The sequence below is a fragment of the Diachasma alloeum genome, unplaced genomic scaffold, assembly GCF_001412515.2.
Source record: "Diachasma alloeum isolate Michigan unplaced genomic scaffold, Dall2.0 Dall_scaffold_00203, whole genome shotgun sequence".
Lineage (NCBI taxonomy): Eukaryota > Metazoa > Arthropoda > Insecta > Hymenoptera > Braconidae > Diachasma > Diachasma alloeum.
In genome coordinates this window covers 1302184-1320137 of record NW_021680368.1, presented here as the reverse complement: position 1 = coordinate 1320137, position 17954 = coordinate 1302184, and the positions used below count along the sequence as shown (strand labels likewise).

The 17954-nt window shown below is 37.8% G+C and overlaps 1 protein-coding gene across 1 annotated transcript in view; it reads right to left on the bottom strand.

The window, feature by feature from the left end:
- Positions 1-17954, bottom strand: part of LOC107035956 (hemicentin-1) — a 222807-nt gene that overhangs the window by 40420 nt on the left and 164433 nt on the right. The window contains exon 9 of the mRNA XM_015253624.2: positions 13517-13647. Coding sequence (XP_015109110.2) covers positions 13517-13647 — 131 coding nt within the window. The remainder of the gene's footprint in view (positions 1-13516; positions 13648-17954) is intronic.

Here is a 17954-nt window from a genome sequence, read left to right as displayed (position 1 = left end):
CACCCGCTGTCCAATGGATAGCGATCGGTTTAATCGACGGCAGAGCCAGGACCAGAAGCAGAATCATCGATGATTACCCAGAAAAGAAATAATACGTTACTTTAAGATTTTAAAGGTCTTAAGATAAGACTTTCAATAGTCTTAATTTGAAGCCTGAAAGTCTCATGTTGAGAGTTCTTATTTGATTCAAACAATTAATTAAATTTATTTATTTATTTATTTATTTAATTTATTCAAGTCAAGACAGCCGAGGCCAATTACGAGACTTACAAATAGAATAGAAATATCAAACGCATTGCGATTAAATATTCACATTAGGTAGTAAATGTACGATGTAACATAATAAATGGTATCTAGAAGTGTTCAGCAGCAAGGGAGAATATGAAGATAGTAAATATAGAAATGTGGAGATGATCATTAGAGGATTAACATCGATAATAGGTTTTTACCGTGATATATGCCTTATTATATCAATATTAATTAACAAATAAATGTATTTAATTCAAACAGTTATTGTTGCTTTCATTAACAACATATGAGGATAGAAAAACTTAATAACTTATGAGAATGCAATAAATTAAGTCATTTAGATTTTTTCCCGGAAATCCATAGGGACTAACGCTTTCTGAAAATGTTGAGTTCAGACTTTTAAAGGTCTTAATTTGAGACTTCTGAAAACCTTAAGACGTTTGAAACTCTACTTGAAATTTTTCCCCACTTCCACCCACCCGCTGTCCAATGGATAGCGATCAGACTTAATCGACGGCAGAACCAGGACCAGAAGCACTGATAGAACGGATTAGTTATTGTTAACGAATGGATTTTGGTTGGAGGTTAGGGTCTATTCGGTCCCAACAAATGTTCATTCGTTAATAGTTAACGAATGTACATTTGAGAAGCCTTGTTTGACTTGACTTTCGCCATTCAAGTGAACCATTCGTTAACTATTAACGAATCTCGTTTGGAATAAATGAATCATTATATCAAGAGCAGAATCATTGATGATCATCCAAAAAAAAGAATACCTTATTTTAATATTTTAAAGGTCTTAAGATAAGACTTTTGATAGTCTTAATTTGGAGAGAGAAGTACAGTGGACTCTGGTTAGAGTTATATTGGTTAGTGTCGAACTTCCCCTCAATTTTTTGTTCTCGCCGCTCGAGCGCTTCCCCCACTCTGTCCCCACGCAAGCCGGAGAGTAAACACTCCAATATTTTCTTCAAATTGCTATTGTCTTCCGATTCGAGTAAAGACGAAAAATAAAATATTCTGCATTTGAATTGTCGATCAAAAAATTTAGTCCACTTCTGGCTGTCATGGGGGGAGGATCTCGTTTTGTTGGCATAAAATTAATTCGAAATTGGATGAAATAAAATAATGAAGGGAGATAAAGAAAACGACCGTAACATTTTTGATTCACATGGTTCGTTAACTCCAGAAGAAATATCTGTTCTATGGAATGTTAGGTACAAAGCTTCTGTGATCAAATATAATCAATGAAATTAAAAATATTGATAATAAAAAAATCGTCTGAATCTATATGAATATTGCTATTATAGTTGAAGCTGTGAACTAAAGTTTATCATTAAAATAAAGTGTTGAATTGAGAGGGAAAAGAAATAGTATTTTTCATTTTATCGTTCCCAGTTCTCGGAAGTCGGGCTCGGTGTGAGCGCGTAGTGGGGGCAGGAAAATAGAGTCGAATTCTCCGAATTCGCTTCCCCTATCCCGCAAAACAGTCGACTCTAACCAGAGTCCACTGTATACATTTTATTGGCGCCTGACAGAGAGCGATGATGTCGCGGATGTCCAGTCGTCTCAACTACGCACGTCGTCGTGTCCGTATACTAATGCGTAAATGGGGATGTAGCGAGGCGCTTCCCCCCCCCGCTCTGGATACAACAAAAAGCCACAAGACCTTTATTATCTTTCGACATTTCCCTCTCAACCCGGGATGATTTATAAATCGTCCCGTCGTTTACCTACAATCGAAGTCTGATTTCCGAAAAAGAACATTTATTTCTGAATTCAATCAACAATTCTTCCTCGAACGAAATCCCCAGGTTTTTTCATTCCCGTCGGCCCCACGGCAGATGGGAATCTGGCTGTCGATGCCAACGAGACGATTTCAAATCGATTTGAAACGAGGTCATTCGTCTGGTGGGAGGCCCAGAATGAAAGATGAGAAAGGTGGAAGAGGTATGAGAGGAACCCATTGGGTGGCGGTAGTATAGTGACTCTTCACAGTGGGCGAAGGGTGATATTGGAGGGCAGTGACTTGAGGTCGCTTTTCACGACAATGGGCGGAGACCGTTCTTTCTCCTTCATACTTTGGCAGTCTTTGCACCACCACTCCACACTGGCCTCTCTCTACTCTTATTTGTATCGTTCACCCCTCCGTCGTTCATCCATTCTCTCTCATTTTGTCTTCAGTCAAGGATGAAATCATTAAAAGTATCGATTAATTAATATTCAATGGTTGGCAGCAATTATTGGAGATTTTTGAGTTACTGGAGGGAGAAAGAATGGATCGAGACGATTGTTTGTTTGATATTTAGAGGAAAATGCAAGCGGATTTTTTTTGTCGAGAACTTCATGGATATGAAAAAAGCTTTGGGGTCTTCGTGATAGATCATCGTGGATTATTCTTGATTAAGATATTTTGAGTCACTTTTAATTTTTTTTATTCAAGCACAAACCTATCGGTTATGTAGGATGTATGAAAAAATGTAGTAGAAAAACCTAACGAATTCTCTGGACGATTCTATGGGATTTCTATTGAACTTTCTATTAGTTTTTTGTCGATTCTATTGAAGTGTTCAATAAAAATCTGCGGACGGCTATATCTTTCATACCGAGGGACTATTCACAGGCGTAATCGTGGTGTCACTCGCTGATGTAATCAATTGTAATCCCAGTGAAATCAATGTAACATTCACTTTCGCTTTCCTCCACAAAAAATGTCTTCACAAAAATTTCGATATCCCCCCTCGATCTCGAAAGACCCCCAAAAATGCTAGAGGCCTCCCGCCACCTGCCAAAAAATCCCTGAAATTTCATCGATAGAATTCCCCCAAAGGAACTCCACCTCCAGTCTGAACCCCAACCATTCGTTTTCCTTTGCTCCCAGCACGTCCCCATCCCCCAGACCTTCATTTCTCCCCGGAATGTCCAGTATCCACTGGGTCAGAGGGCAGAGGAACGTGAGGGGTGTTGAGTCCACCCTCGAGTTAGCTCCAAGAAAGAAGTGCACATAAACCCAGGAATGTGCAACCCTCTGCCCCCTGTGCAGTTGACCCCACTCATCTTTTCTATCTCCTCAAGAACTTCCACCTCCCCCTCCCTCTCAACTCGTTTCCCCCCTCTCCGATTCTTTCTCGTCTTCGTTTCAACTTCTTTCTCGTTTTATCTCACCCATTCGTACGTTCTCTCATCTCGTATCCAATCTATTCTTCCACCTGCTGCACGCAACCATGTTCCGTCAGGTAGAAAATTCGTAACGCCTCGGTATGGCTACTGTTGTTGCAGTTTGAGTTTTTTTGGGGCTGGGGATCGTGCCCCAGAGTCGTTCGTCTTGTTTGTAAATTTGGGTTCTTGTTAGGGGTAAGAGCTTCATTCCGGGGGGTTGTAAATGATGATGGTGATGATGATTATGATGATGATGTTGGAGATGGGGAAGAATTCGTAAAGTTTAATAATTGGATGATTCATCATTAAGAAGCAGGATTAATTTAAATATAGATGCATTATGAATTGATGATTGTAGATTGTAAATTTACTAGAAGAGGCCGTGCGCATACTGTTGTCCACGGGTGCCAGAATAGTAAAACCTTACCGTTTTTCACTTTCGTTAATTTTTACACGTATGAAAAACTTCAATAGAAAACCTAGAGAATTTGCTAGAAAATTCTGGTGGAATTATATTGATAAATTCTACTTGTTTTTTTGAGCTGATTCTATTGGATATTCGGTAAGAAAAAGTCAACAGATTTAAAATTTTTACTGTAAAAATTTTTACTGTAACGTTATACATTATGAATTGACGATTGTAGATTGTAAATTTACTAGAAGAGGGCGCGCGCATACTGTTGTCCACGGGTGCCAGAATAGTAAAACCTTGCGGTTTCTCACTTTCATTAATTTTTACACGTATGAAAAAATTCAATAGAAAACCTAGAGAATTTGCTAGAAAATTCTGGTGAAATTATATTGATAAATTCTACTTTTTTTTTGAGCTGATTCCATTGGATATTCGGTCAGATAAAGTCAATAGATTTAAAATTTTTGTTTGAATTTTTCTCTTGAGATTTTTTCTATAAGAATGCTTGGGCACCAATTTTCCAAGTTTTTTCCACTCGGATTCTGCAATGCAAAACAAAATAAAATCCAGCGGAAAAAACGTAGAAAATTTGTGCCCAATAATTCTAATAGAAAAAATCTAAGAGAAAAATTCAAATAGAATTTCGAAATCTATCGACTTTCTCTTATTGAATATCCAATATAATCAGCGCAAAAAACAAATATAATTTTTCAATAGAATGCCAGTGGAAATTCTATAAAATTTTCTATTCTATTGGAATTCTATAGGAATAAGCTTCAAAAATCGTTACACTGGATTTTTTAAAAGTGGAATGAAAAAAAATATGATTCTAGTTCAGCCTAGGCTGTCTTCAACAGTGTGACAATTAATGGATAATCAAATGAAAGAAAGTCATTACTGTCTCTGATATTTCAAAATGAATAAGAATTTCATGAATGACGAAATTCCTTGAAATTTCAGTAGAACTGTAACGTTATAAAAATTGAAGGAGTGTACCGGAAAATTCCTCCAAAAATCGACGTTATACGACTGCAATATCCCAAAATTGCGAGAAAACCTCGTTTTCCTCAAGCATTCAGCCCAAATATTCACATAAAAATCTAAAAATTCATGTACTCTTCGAGGTTTAACGAATGTTCATTGAGAATTTCACCTGAAAATTGTGCTGAGCTAAAATTCACCGATAATATTCCTCTCTAAAAATGAATGTCTTCCAAAGGCTCAATTCCCTCGTTCCCCAATTATTCTTCAGTTCCTCCGAAGAATGATTTCGTCCAGAGTATTACAAAAATTGAGTTTTGAAGCGCTATCGTTCACGCGCGGCTGACTACACTCCGATATTTTCCCTTGGAGAGTTTCGATTCCCTTTGCTCGAGCCTCGAGGCACTACGGTTGGTTAACCAACGACCGTCCACTTCGAATTCCTCGCCGCAGGCGAAGACTCCCAGTTCCCCATCCATTCTATTTCTACCTCTTTTTCATTGAGAAAGGATATAAGGGGAGAAGACCGAATGAGTGGGACAAGGAGAACACCTTCATTCCGGTCAGAAGGAGCACTGATTCTTTGAAAAATTGCCAGCCAAGCCTTAACCACTGTATTTTTCTCCCCTCGACGCACTTGTATCTCACCTTTTTTTCCAACACTTTTGTTATTTTTTTGGTGAAAAGTCTCTTTCTAGTACTCAGGTACCCTTTTTTTCCTGGCTCTTCTTCCTTTTTATCTTCCTTCCTTCCTTCCTTCCGACATCACCGGCCGTTCTCACCCTCATTCCCGGACGCCACTCGAGATGGGCCGAAGTTTGCTTTTTTTTCCAATTTTTTTCTCTTGTGAACGAGGGCTTTTTTGCTTCACTGGCCCACTGGGAGAACGGAATGGAGCATGGAACGATGGGGGAGACGAGGTCGGAATGAACTCGGAATTTATTTATCATATTTTTTGAGGATCATATACTTGAAGATGGAAATGATTGAAGTTGAAGAGATTTATTCATAAATTATGACGTCGGCCTTTTATATCTTGATAAATACGCATGTATTAATTCCACACGCCATCAAACCACGGACGAAAAAATTTAAGAATTCGAAATTAATTAATTAGTTGTTAAGTTTCCCCAACTAGTTGTTGAAATTCAACAACTAATTTTTCAACAACCAATCGACTGCTATTGGCTTTTCTGTTGAATATTTTAAACTGTATTTTATGTATTTGAAGGACTTCATCACCCAGAGTATCTGATGACGATCGACTCTCAAGGGTTACAAGGGCTAAGTACAAGAGTCAAGTATTAAAGCCAACCAGAAAGACCAAGTAGGTCACAAGAATCAAATGAGTCATCGAGGTCAAAAGATTAGAAGGAACAAAAGAGTCACAAGGAGATGGTCAAATTTCACGAGGGTCAAACGTCGCAAGGGTCACAAGGGGACGATCCAGTTTTCAACTTTTCAGGATTCGAAATGATCACGTGGAAAATTCAATAACCCTGAATAATTAAGGATGTTCGACACCCTTTACTCAAAATTGACGTTGTTTTCATTTTTCTGGCAAATTATCGATGGGAGTGACGTGAAAAAATATAACGATTTTGTGGTTTGTCATTTTTTAATGGCTCACGAAGGTGCGATAATTTTCATGGGTTTTTTCTACAGTTTTGTGATTCTTTTTAAAAGTTTAGAGAAAACGCAGGAAAATGTTCGCACCACCTTAAAATTTCGTCAGTCATTAAATAATGACAAAACGCAAAAACGTTATATTTTTTCACGTCAATTCCATCATAAGTTTGCCAGAAAAAATTTAAAAAACGTGAATTTTGGCAGAAAGAGTGTAGAACATCCTTAACACCATTATCCTTCTCACAATTGAGAGTCTGAGATTGTTCCATGTAACTTTTAAGGATCGTTAAAGCGTCGTATTCTCTCGTGACTCTTGTGACCCTCGCGATGTTTGATCCTCATGAAATTTGACCATCCCGTTGTGATTCTCGTGATGTTTGACTCTCATGAAATTTGACCATCCCGTTGCGGTTCTCCTGATGTTTGACTCTCGTAAAATTTGACCATCCCTTTGTGATTCTCGTGACGTTTGACCTTCGCGAAGTTTGACCATCCCCTTGTGACTCTCGTGACGTTTGACTCTCATGAAACTTGATCGTGCCTTTGTGACACCAGTGCTGTTTGTCCCTCGTGAAATTTGACCATCCTCTTGTGACCCTAGTGACGTTTGACCATTATGAAATTTGATCATCCCCTTGTGACCCTTGTGGAATTTGACCTTTGTGACATTCCATCCGTGCTCTGTTGATTACGTCAAATCTAGTCGGTATTTCGTCCAACACTTATTAACTTTATTTTAAACACTTATTTTTTCATAATGGCCATCGCAGCAAGTATTTTATCTTTTATAAATGTAAAAAATTGACGTAAAATACACGGTGTAATAGGTGTAAAATACTCAGTATTTTACGTAAGGTATTTTACTTGCCCAACCCTGCGCCTACCCAGATCAGTCTTACCGACGAAAGTATGATAGAGATCCTCTTCATATTTTATTATCGACCATCGACTGTGGCGCCATCTTTCCCACGGAGTCATACTCATTTTAATCGGGGTCACTCAAACCCCCCTGATTTAGGCCTCTACTTAGATCTATCGTCTTTGGTTTGTGTTATCCTTCAGCGCCAAAATTCAAATGTTCTATTGTTGATAATGGGATATAAATTCAGTAATGAAGTGATAAAACAGAGCGGAACAAATGAAGTCAGATGAATACTTCAGTCTGTAAGCTGGAAGGGTTTTTGCTTACATATCAGGTTGAAATGATATTCCATTGGATTTTATGTTTTTCGATTCGTTAAATCTGAATATAGTAGTAGCTAAATTAAATTCCGTTGATTTTTTTTTGTCTTTAACAATTTAGTAAAAATTCGCCTTTTCTAACTGGAAAAAAAAAATTTATGCAATATATGTTATTTTAATGAGGGTTGGAAGGATCAAGTTGTGAGGCATTTTTTGTTGTTTGACGAATAGATTCCATAAAAAATAATGAAAATTCAATTTTGGTTTTATGTTTCACTATATTGATACGTTAATGGTTATCCAAAAATATAAAGAAGATTAAAGGCTAAGAAATAATTCCTTTTTACTGCCTAGTTTGAAAACAAAAAAGTGAAATGAAAAACAAAGAAATTAAAGACATTTAATACTAAAAAAAATAGCGATGATTGGATTGCCTTATCAATACGCCTCGTTACGACGTCGCTCAATCGTTCGTCGTGAAACGAACGAGAGATTTAATCACCCATCTTCATTATGCCCGATGCTTTCTTTGCGGTTCATTCCCAAAGCTTCCCTTTTATGTATCTCGAGATACTCCTATTTCATTTTACGATCGTCTCTCTCCACCATTGCCTCCAGCAAAATAGCGCTTTTATGTATTGACATATACACATCACAATCCCCCTGGAATGACTCCAAGTGCTTTTCGAAGGTCAATTCATCAGTAATTTTCCGCCTCCCATTCTTGAGATAGAAATAACTCAATATAAATCTTCAATCGGCGTCTGGAGAATATCAATGCCCCCATTAAAACTTAATCGACTGAATCGTCAGTTCTCTCTCCTCATCGATGATAAACTTATTGATGACGAGGGGAATGAATCATCTAGATTAATTAGGTAATCATCTGCGTAATCAATAGCTCCATGAGGAATTCGCAAGAGAGCTTTTTTTACAGCTGATGAATTTTTCGCTCGTTAGCAGGAGAATTAAACAATTCAGAATCACTGACAAAAATCAATCAAATAGTAGGCCTCTCTCAATGAAAAATTATATTTTATGATTATATTAATTATAAAATTCAATGATTCTTCCCAATTAAAATTCAATTAATTTTTTCAACTTCTTTTATTTTTATAAAATTGTAAAATATACATGGGTCATCGATAATTTCAGTATTTTTTCCACATTATAGATGCTCCCTTTAACCTCATATATAAGGAGCAACATTAAAAATTTTTTTGTTGTTGCCCTACTTCGGGGGTCTCTCAAATTCTCCAAACGGTCTCTAAATAGATTCAATGATGTGGGAAAAAATCTTCACAAAATTGGCTGCTGTTTTTGGATATCCTTCTCCCCGCCCGATTATCCTTAATTTAATTTTTGCAATTATCTGTCCGGAGACCTATATTTTATAATGTCGGAGCAAAACGAGAGATTATGAACAAATTCATATATAATTATGTGTGGTAAAAATTACTGAAAAGACCCCTTAAGGCTTAACTACGTGATTATCAACGTAACATCCACCAGATTAGGTCAATCATGTTTTACATTAGCATGTAAATATGCAGCATCGCACTTACCTGCATAGCCGGAGATGTAATGAATCCTATAATGTAAACAATTCAGTAGCGAACTGCTCAAACGGTTTCAGTCGATTTTGGTTATTCGCCAGTTTTCAATGAATATCACGAAATCTAAGGGAGATAGCAAAATTTTCCTCATAAACTTTTCAGTAGCACTCAATTCGTTCTACAAGAAAGGTTATTATGAAAATTTCGCTATCTTTCTTAAATTCGGAAATATTTCTGGAAAACTGAATTAAAAACTAAGTTGACTTAAACCGTTTGACCCCTTCGCTACTGAATTGATGTATGATAAAAGGAGCAATCGAATTTGTGAAGTCAGACCTGGATGGGACTTTGACCCATATAATTATCATAACTCTTGTATCAAGTCAGACAACACAAATATTATGAGTACTCTCCACACTGTATACATGAGAAATAAATAGTTCCATAAAAATGTTGACTAAGGGATGGTGTGCCTGTGCCGCCCACCTAAGGGGAAATGCCAGTTTTATATTTTATATTTCAACTTGAGTATAAATAAAAAACGTATTTGTGAGACTTCTTTAACTATTGAATTCGTTATTCTCGAAGTGTAGACGCCTAATTCTCCTTAGAATCCACAACATTGATTGAAAATAAAAGAGAGAGCCTATTGAGCGGTACTACCCGCCGTCGGGTAATACCGCTCGGCACGATTCCAATGCCGCTCATAGGGTTTTGCGTGTACCGCTCGCGCCGCAACCTAATCTGCACTCGAGTGCTGTCGAGCAACTACGTGTCCGATCCTATGAGCGGTATTACCGGCTCCGCTCGGCGTCAACGAAATTGTTGATAATTATTGACATGAGTGGAGTTTTGAGTTCGAATTGGTCTCAAATTACGCGTGAAAGTACCACGAATCGAATAACCACAGTTTAATATGAGAATTCAGCGTTTGAAACTATAAAAAACCTTAATTAAAAGTCCACAAATTTTGCACTGTAAAGACCTCAAAACTTCGTTACGTGTCTTTTCATATTTAAAGTGGTAAATAAAGTGAAAATTTTCCGACAATCACATCCTATCATCAAATTCTTCATGATCAGAAACAGAAAGAAATTTTTAAGTTGATGGTTGCGGAGAAAATCGGGTGAGCGGTATTACGCGCTGAGCGGTGCAGGCACACCCTCCCCTACCCGTTTTTTCCAAGTTTATTCAATTCTCTTCACCAATACTTTTTAACATTTTCTTCCATCTCTCACTATCGAGATGAATTAACAGTTATAATAAATTTTGTCAATTTGACCTATATTTTCCTTCTCTATTCAATTCACAAATTGTTCCCTCCGAATCCCCCCGACCCCCGCCCTCTATAATCCTGAAATCCTCCCAACATCAAATGATATCACACACTCCACTGAATTCATACGGAAAATCGACGATGGAGATCCCGAGATTTTAAGATTGGTCCTTTCTGCTCCCTGCCTTCAACAAAGAAATAAAAAATAATGGAAAAAAATATATGTCGTACATAGGCTCGAGACATGTACGAGGAACACGAGAGGGAAAGAATGCGAAAAAGACCTGGAAAAAAATGAAAATAAAAAGAATGAGAAAAAAATTCGTTTGAGTATAGTGCAGGAAGGGGTTTTAGTACGAAGGTAGGATGATATTTTTAAGATGCAATTTCGTCGCAAATCTGTTGCACTACCCCAGATGGTAGTTTCGCATCTACCCAACAGTTTCCGGCATCCTCGCTGTGGAAAAGGTGCACCCCTCGAGCCTGGAGCAGAAGCGAAGATCGTGGGGCTGGGCTCCTCAGTACTGAGTACAGAGGAAGGAGTAGAGGAGCAAAAGCGCGTTACTTGGGAGAGAAAGATGAGTACAGAGGCCGGAATGAGGAACGAGTGGAGGTAATGATGTGGTATGTAGCGTAAATATTTATTGAAGTCATTTTATGTAGAATTTTAAACAACAGAGGATTTGTCTTTGCAGTTCTGTTGAACATTGTCGGCTAAAATTTGTGGTACACTTTGTAAAAATTTCAATTACGTTGTAGTTCCACTGAAATGTTAAGGAATATCGTTATTGAAAATTAGTAATTTGATAAAAACCTTAAAGGAAACTTTGAATTTTAATTAAATTATTGCATGAAAATCAGTAGAAATTCGGAAAATTCAAAATAATTTGGTACTGAATTCTTCATATTTCGATTAACAGTTGAAGTGCGTTGAAGAATTTTCATCTTCCTGCTGTTCAAAAATTCAAAATTCCACTGAATTTTTTGAGGAAATTGGAATTTTAAAATTTCAAACGAATTCACTGCGCAGCGCGCAATGAAATTTAGGTGACGTGCGCATTAATGAGGCGGGGCAAGTCAGTCAGCTGGTGGTCTGAGATGATGGGCGAAGGGAAAAATTTTAACAATCATTTGTGTAAAAAAAGGAAGTGTGGAGCATAATTTTCCGCATCGAATGTGTTGATTATTGTTTTCTCTACAAATTGGAATTTTTTTCCTTGATTCGTTGAGTTAAAGTGAAACTGTTGTTGCCTGAGGCATTGAGAGGGGAATTTTTAATATTTTTCAATTAGTAACAATAACTATAATTATGGACGTTTTTAGGAATGCATGTTTGGATATGTTAACCCTCGATCACTCGCTCAACGAGCGCGGCGCCGCCAGATGTAGTTTTTTATATTCTAGTGTGTTTTTCAACGCTTAAAAATTCTGAAAAATTAGAGTTTCTTGTTCAATCCTTTTATTAAGCGTTGGCGTTGTCCGTTTTTTTCCCGGGAAATTTGTTCAGCTAAGAAAAGAAAAGAAACGTCGAACGGGCAGAATAGCGAGGCCGCGTCGCCCGATGCGAGTGAGTTCCTGTCGACCCCTGGAGGGACAGTGTTGCTACATCCACTGCCACACTTCAAATGCGCGCATAGCGGTAAGCGCCAAGGTGGCAACAGCGCGCTCGATTTAACTCAGCGGCGTCTCACTAACCGTGCGACGGATGAAGGCTGACGGCCGAGCGCACATAATCGAGGGTTAATCAAGGCAATTTTCTGAGCACCCCAGTATTTTTTTTTTGCACAAATTTTATTTTCGGGTTGCCATGGACAAACGGAGTATATTGGCTTGACTAGAAGCGAAATCATAGGAAGTATCCGCTGTATACAGTAAATAACGTGCGAGATAGAGAGAATCGAGTGAGTAAACGCAGAGTACGTTGCAAATGTATTAACTGTCTGAATAAAGTTGTTTTATGTTACTGGACCCGATAAATCGCAATGGTCGAGACTGTCACATAAAATAGTTTACATCACACGGCCGGCAAAGTATTTCCAGACGAATGTGACTATAATCAAAGCCGAAGGCGAGGTAATGTGAGCAACTCACATTAATCAGAAAAAACTTTCCGAGGCTAATCGTCTTATTGATACGTAAAATTGTATCGTCGACTTATTTATTGGTCATCCAGATAAAAAGTTGAGGAAAACGTCAGAGGAACTCTCCTCAAATTTCGGAGCCAGACCGCTTTCTTACACTAATCTTCTCTTTAGAGCTGTGTTAAGACGATACTTCTGGGATGTGTTGAATTTAACAATCCTCCTCGTGTCTATAGTTAATTATTTTTTGAAACCAAAAAACTTGAGGTACATATGGCTCATACGCTGGATAATCCAGGGTTAAAATCTCCGCCATATTGGATGGTTCTAATCTAATCTAATAATCCGTCAATTCTCCCCGTGGAATGAAAATCTATCATCATCATCACCAAAATTTCAGAACTCCTTCAGCCCGGCCCTAGAATCCAACTATTCAAAGTTGCCAAGCTCACTCAGACGATGGCTGGCTTAATACCCCCAGACAGGGATATGGGATGAGGTCTCGCGGACGATAGCAGCCCCCGCTACTCCGGGAAGATTAGACCGATTGGGATTAAGGGATTACAAGATCCCACCGAGATTGGTAACGATCGACGAAAAGATTCGGTGGGAGACCCCGGCATCAGCCACAAAGTGACTCAAGTAGATAAAGAGGAAGTGAGCGGATCGGAGGTGGGTCACACCTTCCACTACATTATGCAAATATTTATCTCTGTATCATTCCACTTCTCATATCTCCATTCACATCATATCATGTTGAATATCGTGGGTTTGCTCAGGTAAGACCCACAAGTGTTCTCAAGGTCGAGAAGAGAAAATATCCAATACAGAATTTTTCTCCGGCTTCTGGAGTTCTTTAGAAGTATGATAGGGGTTGGGGCTCTTGAAGGTGAGTTAGTGGGATTTTGGGATTACAGAATCACTTCCCGCTGTTTCATTTTTCGTACGTAATTCTAGAAAAGAAAATTTAGGAGTGTTTTAGGGGACTCACGTTGTGGATCCAGACGAGTTTTGATATCGGTGGATTTGCGTTAATGTGACACTCGAAGTAAACGTCGTCTCCCTCCTTGATGTCCTCTGGGGTAAGGGTTGATCCCAGGCTCAAGGACACTATTGGTGGATCTGGAATAATTAATCGATTTGGATTATTCTGATATTGTTGGGAAAGTTTTACGAGGCTTGTTTTCATAAACATGGAATTATCAGCCATAATGCTCCGAGTGCTCCAAAATTGTTGAAACTTTGACGATAGTTTTGTAGCAACGAGAGAGAGAAGTTCTGCAGATTAAAATTTTATTGCAAAACTTATCCCGATCGTTGATATGCAGGAAAACTTGAGACACATTTTCTACAATTTTAGGGCATACGACTGTTGAATTATTCTCCATTTGAATTTCGATCAATAGAAATGCGGCATTTGATGTTTTTGCGGGTTATAGCCTAGCGACAGGCGCGCTAACCTCCCAGCGTTCCTTAGGGTGACCGCCCATGAAACTAAATCCACACGGAGACTCATCCGCGTACACCAATCAGAGCCGAGCAAGTTAAATTGGCGGGAAAATCTTGCGATCTAATTGGTTGTACGGATGCGTCTCCATGTAGATTCTGTTCCATGAGCATTCACCGTTAGGCGCGCGGTGGGAGAATCATTATTAGTGACCCAAAAATGAAAAATTGCAGTTGCAAAAAACAAATGATAGAAACTTTTTGTTGCAATTTCGAACTGCCACTGAATGCCATAGCCGCACTTGATAGAATAAAATTATTCTGCAAAATTCATGTCCAGATCAAGGAAAGGCTGCACATCTACTGACTAGAATCCACATCCAATTATATACATGTTTCAGTCGTTTTTACTTTGAATGATATAAGTAGCGTGTTTATTGGAGGTTTAGTTCAAATTCAAAATTCAAGAGACGGAGCTATAAAGTTAGAACACCCAAAAGCTGCCAAAAAACGCCGGTGAGACGACTAGGCCCTTTCATCAGATACGCAGCTTGCGCATGGCATCCTCCACAGTTCAATGATCAACGTATTAACAACTGGTCCCCTCTATATAATACTGAAGAATCTACAGGAGCCACTGATTTCAAATATATTGAACAAATTTGTAACTTCTTGAAATAATGTAACCTAAGAGTCTCAATTAATTTGCACTTGCGCCTATCTGGGTTGGGGATGAAGCCATTTGGAATAGAAGAAGAAGAAGAAGTCTAGATTAAACAGCAATCAACGGTAGATCTCAAATTTCAAGAATTTCTACGAATCATGTGTAACAAACGGAAATTTCGAACAATTTATATATCCAATGGCAGTGTAAATAATTTTACAATAAACAGAGCACTTTAAACAATAAAAAAGAACTTGAATTTAATACTCCGTTGGCACGGAACAGATACACTAAATCACCCAAACAATCTCTTCATCAAAAATAACATCCACCTCAGGAATAATTTCTTCATCTCCCCGATTTTCCCTCAAACCAACCGGAAAAAATGGTTTCAACAGTCCTCTCAACCTCGTCAACCCCCTTTAACTCCACTCGACTCGTCATTTTCGTAACGTCGTAACACGTGAATTTAAGCAGGCACAACGAGGCGAATAAAACTGTTGAGTGAGGAGGAGGGTCTGCTAGTGGCGTCGTCGTCACGTCGAGGGAATGATAAAGGACCGTGAGATACGTTTTATCGTACAGAGGTTGGAGACCCCTCGTAGAATTTCATCAACGTGATAGCGGCTCAGGTCTACCGTCTATACTCTCCTTCTTCCCTCCACTCTCTAGGCTCTTCTGCCTTGTTGAGCTAACGCTCTTCCTCTCGCACTGTCAAAAAGTATTTGAATTTCTTTTCCTCTCCTCTCGCTCTTTTCACTTTTGTCGCAACTTTGCCGTAAGTCGACGTCCGCTGTTTTCTCGCCTCTCCATTCTTTCTCAAAAATTTTCTGTTGACGTTCAGAAGCGCGAGGACTTCACTCTGATCTGGGAGCCCATTTTTTTTTATTTTTCAAACGTTTTTTCGTCTCCTCATCACACTTTTCTGGATCCACAATCGCACGATGAGAACCGTGTGACAGTAATCTAACTCGTGGAGGCACTCGATGGAGGTTCTCGCTGGAGTATGGCCATCGTAAAATTGAATACGTGACGCAACGTAATTTTCTGGGGATGTGCAAACAGACCAACGAGCGATACCAGGGGCAGTTGGTGCATTTCCTTGCTGGAAATTTTTCGCTTGTTTGAGAAATTTTACTGGGAGTTTTTTTGCGGAGTACTGAGTGTTTGAGAAAGGCGGGGGAGATTAATTTTTTTAATGATGAAAACTCTTGGGGAATGATTGAATGTAGGTTGATGGGGGGAGTGGGAGAATTGGGTTCTTGTTGGGGAAGGATTCTTGTGGGAAGTGGGAATGAGGTGGGAATGGACGTTTAATGGGGTTTTTTGGGTCGCCTCAACGCCCCCTTGCGGTCGAGGCGAGTGATTATTTCCAGGCACTTGCGGGGATTCCCCTGAACGTATTCGGAGCATAATTTAGGCAGTCATGCGTCGGTATTGTGTGAATATTAAATTGGCGTATTTTAAGAGAGACAAAACATTTTTTAATGCGGTTAATTATTACACACCATTGAATCCCTTCATTTTTTCATATATGTGATGTTTTATATCAAGACTTTGTCAATGGAAATTGTAATTCCTATGTTGGAAAGTTGAAGCATCTGCAATAATCGAATGACATTCTTTTTTATACGATTATTTACGGCGAATTAAGTCGGAATTCAAAGTAAAACTTTGCAAGTTGCTTATTTTTTCTAAAGAAAAAAAAATTAATGAAGAATAATTATTTCAAAATATTCAGATGACCTAGAATGACGTTACATTTCTGGTCCGTCAGAGCCATTCCTTGTCTAATTTTTGTCTTGGGTATCAATCAGAGTGTTATTAGAAACAATTTTATAAATGTATGAGGAAAGAAACGAATGATCACCGACGATGATTGACGTCAGTTTATTGCTGGCACTGGAGCGGAGGGAGAGCCTCGTAGTGAGTGAGTCCCGAAGTATGACATCATTATCGGTTCGTTAAGACTATTTTTTATTATTTTCATTGAATGAACGAAATGAAAAAACTGTGGAATTCATTACATTCTGAGCTTTTTGAAGTCTAGATAGATAGATAGATAAAAATGCTTTTTATTCAGTCCTAGGATAAAATGATGCCCTAAGTATTAACCAATCGAGTACATAATTTCCAATGTTCATGTTGAATAAAAACGACTGGTTAGCAATTATTTACTTTGTAATTGTTCTACAATTTTCAACATTATGTTTTCATCCCTTCAATTTTATTTCTTTATTTATTAAGATATTCATTATTATTTATAGATAAATAATTTCAATAATTTTTTCAGAAAAAAATGGAAGAAATATCTCTTTATAAGAAAACCACAAAACATAATGCTTATATTATACATGTAGAATGTATGTAGCTCACAACAAATTGAACATTCACAAGTTCGAAGTATATAATGTAGTATATAATGTAGAATTAAAATTGCACAATATTCAAGTCCCTTCGTTAATTTTATTGATAAGGAAAAAACGAGTATTAGATATTTAATTTTCATTAATTATGATGTGTGTGTGGGTAGAACATTACTACTAGACAAAAAATATCCACTTTCGAAGCTCTTTACAGAGAAATAAGGTGGCTTAAACGCGTGAGATGTCCAATATAGTCATTCTCATTGAAGTCTTTGAGGGATTATTCTCTCAGTGTTTTTATCAACAGTTGTAGGAGCATTTTATTTTATTGATTGGTTATGTTATACCCATGCACGAAGGAATTATTACTGGACATTGAATATTGATTTTTTTTCTATGTAAATGGCATTGATTGGGGGAATTAGAAGGGGAAGAAATTATTGCTAGGATGGGGTTTTGAAGAAAAAATATCGCGAAAGACATTCTACGAAAATTTGGAAGGGAAAAAATGTCGAAAAATTTTGTCGGGGACAAAAAGTCCGTTAACACACAAAAGATCTTTTCAAATTCTTTGCTAGAAACGAACAAAAAAATTTAATAGAAAAACCTAAGGAATTTGCTAGACAATTGTATTGGATTTCTATTGAACTTTCCGTGGCTCAAATTTTCTAGGTTTTTTTCTTTCCATTTTTTTCTCATCAAGAACATCAAACAAAAAAACTTCGACAAGGAAAATCGAATTCTATCAACTTTTTTTATAGAAATTCAGTAGTAAAATGGTCAATCGGTTTAAGTTGACTTAGCTCCCAGTTGAGGTTTTGTTGAATAACTCGGAATTTAAGAAAGATAGTGAAATTTTTGTAAGATCTTCTTCGATAGGCTTCACTTTTCTTTACAAAAAAGATTTTTAGGAAAATTTTGCTAACTCTTGTAGCATTTGAGATATTCATCGA